The sequence below is a fragment of the Suricata suricatta genome, chromosome 12 (assembly GCF_006229205.1).
Source record: "Suricata suricatta isolate VVHF042 chromosome 12, meerkat_22Aug2017_6uvM2_HiC, whole genome shotgun sequence".
NCBI lineage: Eukaryota > Metazoa > Chordata > Mammalia > Carnivora > Herpestidae > Suricata > Suricata suricatta.
The window spans coordinates 6,471,727-6,477,432 of NC_043711.1; the positions used below are offsets into that span (position 1 = coordinate 6,471,727).

Here is a 5,706-nt window from a genome sequence, read left to right on the forward strand (position 1 = left end):
ACACTGCCCTCGAGAGTACTAGGTATGAAAGCAGGGTTAAAAATGGGATGGGGGAGGACACAACAGGGTTGATAATGACCATGGCCCTGTTTATTTTAACTCCTGGAATTTCTCTCTCGGATTATTTATGTCTTTTTAGATTCCGTTGCTGCCATTTCTGTCACCTCCAGTTCTAATGTGCCCTCATTCTGGAAACTAGTGACGTCCTCCATGTCACTGACATTGACAGTTCCCCAGGTGGGCTCTCACAGTGTCTAACACGCCTGCTCTCACCTCCCTTGTTCCCTTCTAGTGTAGGAGTTCTCAAAGTGGGGTTCCTGGAGCAGCAGTATCTCCTGGGAGCTTGCTAGAAATGCATATTCTCAGGCTCCGCCCAAGACCTGCTGACAGAAACTCGGGGGGGAGACCTAGAAGTCTGGCTTAGCAAGTCCTCCAGGTGATTCTCATGCATGCAATACTTGGAGAACCTCCGCTCCAGCAAGATCTCTCCTTTTGCATCCCACCACCGTCGTGGGGTCTCCACCAGATTGTGTGCGTTCTGTGACAGGCGGAGTATGTGCCGAAGGGTCGCTTTGTGCCAGGTGCTACCTGTGCCGTCATGGTGATTGTGACTAGATCTTTCTCTCTTATGTTCCCTATTGATGGTTTACGGGTACATAAGCTAATAACACTGATTAGTTCTCATTGTGTTTAAGTTGACTTTCTCTGGTGTTCTAAGCCGGCAATCACATCAACACAGCTGATAGTGATCAGATTTGCTTTTGATTTCCTAATATCATGTCTTATTCACTCTTCTGTCTTATGGCATTTCTTTTGAATTATTGGGAACAACGTTAAATAATTATAACAGGAGGCATAATTTCCCTTTCCCCCCTTTTTTTGTTTCCTTGTTTTTTACAGTTTAATAATGGATCTGGGATTAACACCGGCTTTAATGTAGCTATTCTTGGGGGCGCCTGAGTGGCTCAGTCAGTTAAACATCCAGCTCTTGATTTCGGCTCAGATCATGATCTCATGATTTGTGAGATCCAGCCCTGTCACTGTGCTGACAGTGAGGAGCCTGCTTGGGATTCTCTTGGAATTCTCCCTCTCTCCCTGCCCCTTCCCTGAGTCCTCAGTGTTCTCTCTCTCCCCTCTGTGTCTCTCTCTCAAAATAAATTTAAAAAAATGCCAACATAGCTATTCTTTATCACCTTTTAGCAGTGCCCTTCTACGCCATGTGACTTAAATTTTACTTTGCTCCCTTTCCATTGGCAACTGTTAGATTTTATTAAATGTACTTGATTTGTTTTGAGGCTCTAATTATTTTATGCAATAATTGATTCATGCTTCATCTTACTCCTTTTTCAGTCTGTTGCTTCTACAGTCAATGTGAGATTGACTGCAGATTTCTTGTTTGTGTTACATAGGATCATTTTTGGTTTCAACTTTTATTCCACTTTCCATGCTCTTCGAGTATGTGGCACTGGGCATATGCAGAAAAGTAAATTTTATAATATGTGATCTGAACTTGTGCGGTTTAAAATTCAGTGGTGAGAGGGACAGATATTAATCAAATAATTCTGTAAGTAAATGCAAACATAGAGCTATGATCCGTGCAGTGAGGGAAAATGCAGGAGGCTTTATAGCCTTTAAGGCCTGAACTAGGGACTATGCCTGGTGGGCACGGAGGGTTCAGGGAAGGCTCCTCTGAGGAAGTGATGATTCTTCTGAGGGATAAGGCTGGGAATGATCTCGGGGAGGCAAAGGCATGGAAGAGCCCCAACAGAGAGGGAGGTGCGTGCACAGGCATGGCTGGGGGAGGAATCCTGGCATTGTCAGAATTCCTAAGAAGGCAGAAGTGTTGGTTCTTCAGGAGTGAAATGCCGCCGGTGTGGTGTTTAATAAAACTGGGAATTTGGAAGGAACCAGCACGGGTAGGCAAGCCTGGAAAGGCTGTTAAAGGAGAGAAAAATCTCAGACCAGCCTCCCTTGTGGGCACTGAGGCAGACAGCTCAGATGAAAACACCTTCCAGAGAAGATCTGTGTTTGCTTCTGCCTGAGACCTAGAATACAGTTCACCAGGACCACTTCAGACTAATTCCTCTGGCTGAAGTTTCTAGGGGAGGGTCAAGGTGAGCCCCGAGCTGCAGTGTTGTTAGAAGTCTGACTCTTTCCTGACAGCATCTCATGGGTGGATTCCTTCCCCCAACCCCCTCACTGGGCATTGTGTGAAAGTGCTACTTTTTAACTCTTAATTGTGACATTTTCTCAGATTTACAGAAAAGTCAAAAGAACAACATAAAAAGCTCCTATGTATATTCCTTACCAGATCGCCCGGACGTTAAATTTGCCATCTTTACTTTTTTCTTCATCCTCTTTACTCTTCCTTCTTCTGTGTGTGCTTTTAGAGCCATTTGTGAGTAAGTTGTGCTACAAATGTGGTGCCTCTTTACCACTAACTCTTTGGTATTTCCTAAAAACAAAGGTATTTTCTTTACATAAGCACCGTACAATGATCAAAATCAAGGTAGTAGCATTTACAAATTTACAGAATTTCCACGGTTACACATTTTGACAGTTATCCTAATAATTCCTCTACAGCAGAAGAAAATCCAAGATCATGCATTTCATTCGGTTGTCATGTCACCCCCTTTCTTTTTAAACTTATTTATTTATTTTGAGAGAGGAGAGGGGCAGAGAGAGGGAGAGAGAGAATCCCAAGCAGGCCCCACACTGGAGCCCACCTTGGGGTTTGCACTCACAAACCATGAACTCATGACCGGAACGGAAATCAAGAGTCAGAGGCTTCATCTACTGAGCCACCCAGGCACCCAGCTTGACACATCTCTTAAGCTTCCTTGACTCTGGAACAGTCCCTAGACTCTTTTTTAGTTGATGATATTGGCATTTTTGAAGGGCACAGGTCAGAAATTGCATAGAATGTCCCTCAATTTGGGTTAGTCTAGTGCTTCCCAGTCTTTAGATTGAAGTCCTGTGTCTTTGGCAGGAAACCCACGGAAGTAACATTGGGTCCTTTCCAGTGCCTCCTACCAGGAAGTATGTGATATTGCTGTGTCCTGTTTTGAAGCTCCGTGGCCATATGACAGAACTGTTATAAAATGGATGCTTATTTTGGGGATGCCTGGCTGGCTCAGCTGGTGGAGCACTCAACTCTTGATATCAGGGTTGTAAGTTCAAGCCCCACATTAGGTGTATAGATTACTTAAAAAGTAATTAAATATTTAAGGGGCGCCTGGGTGGCTCAGTCGGTTAAGCAGCCGACTTCAGCTCAGGTCATGATCCTACAGCTTGTATGTCCGAACCCCGCATCCGGCTCTGTGCTGACAGCTCGGAGCCAGGAGCCTGTTTCCGATTCTGTGTCTCCCCCTCTCTCTCTGTCCCTCCCCTGCTTGCACTCTGTCTCTCTCTGTCTCTCAAAAATAAACATTAAAAATTTTTATTTTTTTTATTGTTTTTAAAGCAGTAAAAACAGATTTTATTCAGAAACTATTGCAGTAGGAGAAGAGCCATCTCAGTGTAGAATTGGGCTCAACTCTGAATACAGCAAGGACAAGTGGGAATTTGTAGCTAAGGAGCACCGTGGTGGATGGAAAATGGTTAAAAAGAAACATCAACAACAACAACAACCAACCAAACAAACAAACAAAAAAAAACAAAAAAAGAAACATCAAGGGTAAAGGGATATTCTGGCTAATTGACTTGATACCATTCTTGCTGAAGACAGGCCAGGGTCATTCTTGGTGCAGCGTGTTGGGCAGTGCAGGCCAACAAGGATGGACACCAAGGTGGAGGGTTTCAAAGAGCTTGACTAGAGGCAGGTCAAAGAAGGCGTCTTGTCAGTAATAAAGAGTAGGATACTTAAGATACGTGATTGGGAATTCTAGACTCTATTCTGTAGGTTTCCATTTTGGTTGTGTTGTTATAAAATGGACTTAAAAAAATACAGTTGTCACATAAAATGGATATTTTAGGCTTTTAAAAAGTTTCTATTTAAATTCCAATTAACATCCAGTATAATATTAGTTTCAGCTGAACAATTTAGTCATTCAGTATTTACATATAATACCTGGTACTCATCACACGTGGGTGCCTTAACGTCCATCATCTGTTTCGCCCATTTCCCCCACCCACCTCAGTTTGTCCTCTGTAGTTAAGAGTCTACTTCTTACTTTGTCTCCCTCTCTCTCTTTTTTCTTCCCTTTGCTCATTCGTTTTGTTTCTTAAATTCCACCTATGAGTGAAATCGTGTGGTATTTGTCTTTCTGTGACTTATTTTGCTTAAGATGGGTGTTGCCGTAAGAGACTCCATTTTTTGGGATTTCATTTATAAGTGAAAGGAGACCCATCGAGACAAAATGACTGACTTCGTAAATAAGTTGAGTGAAAGGCATGCTCCACGTTTTTGTTACATGGAGGGTGCCAGGTTGCTACTAATTGGTGATGCCCTTGTCTCTTCCTTCAGAGATACATCAGGTACATGGAAGCAGGAAACCAAACAGGAATTTTAGAGTTCATCCTCCTCGGGTTCTCTGAGGATCCAGAACTGCAGCCCTTCATATTTGGGCTGTTCCTGTCCATGTTCCTGATCACCGTGCTTGGGAACCTGCTCATCATCCTGGCTATCTGCTCTGACCCCCACCTCCACACCCCCATGTACTTCTTCCTCACCAACCTGTCCTTGGTCGACATCAGTTTCAGCACCACCATCGTGCCCAAGATGCTGGTGAGCATCCACACTGAGAACAAAGCCATCTCCTATATGGACTGCCTCACACAGGTGTATTTTTCCATGTTTTTTCCTATCCTGGACACTCTCCTCCTGACCGTGATGGCCTATGACCGGTTTGTGGCCATCTGCCACCCCCTGCACTACACAGTCATCATGAACCCACGCCTCTGTGGCGTGCTGGTGTTTGCTACCTGGTTTATTGGTGTCATGACATCCCTTCTTCATATCCTCCTGATGATGCATCTGAGCTTCTGTAGAGATCTTGAAATTCCGCATTTCTTCTGTGAACTGACACAGATTCTCAAGCTGGCCTGCTCTGATACCTTCCTGAACAGCACACTGATATACTTTATGACTGGAGTGCTAGGTGTTTTCCCCCTTGTTGGGATCCTTTTCTCCTACTCACGTATTGCTTCCTCCATAAGGAAGATGTCTTCAGCTGGGGGAAAGCAAAAAGCATTTTCCACCTGTGGGTCTCACCTCTCAGTGGTTTCTTTATTTTATGGGACAGGTGTCGGGGTTTACTTCACTTCTGCAGTGACTCACTCCCCCCAGAAAGTCTCGGTGGCCTCAGTGATGTACACTGTGGTCACCCCCATGCTGAACCCCTTCATCTACAGCCTGAGGAACAAGGACGTGAAGGGGGCCCTGGGAAGGCTCCTCAGTAGAGCAGCTTCTTGTCTGTGATGGATCTGCTGGCCCCAAGACTAAGAACTTTTATGGATCCCAAGGGCAAAAACTTTGACTCTGAAGTTTACTCTTGAATTTTACAAACCTTTCACCCAATCCTGAAGGATCTATGACTTCTCTCTCCAAGTTTTTACAAATTTTTAATCAACCAATATCTGCATAATTCATCTGATGATCTTTTGGCCCTGTCTGCTGTCCCAAAGTTATGTCCTCTATCTTCTTACTTCCTGGTGAGCTCTAACTTGGATTTGGAGCATTTACTTCAGCTTCGTTGTGTGAAATGT

The 5,706-nt window shown here is 44.2% G+C and overlaps 1 protein-coding gene across 1 annotated transcript; it reads left to right on the forward strand.

Annotated features, from left to right (window-relative positions):
• The first annotated feature begins 4,480 nt into the window (after positions 1-4,480).
• On the forward strand, positions 4,481-5,706 carry LOC115273232 (olfactory receptor 7D2). Its single transcript, XM_029916217.1, has one exon. It carries the CDS (start codon positions 4,481-4,483, stop codon positions 5,417-5,419), a length of 939 nt encoding a protein of 312 aa, XP_029772077.1. The 3' UTR covers positions 5,420-5,706.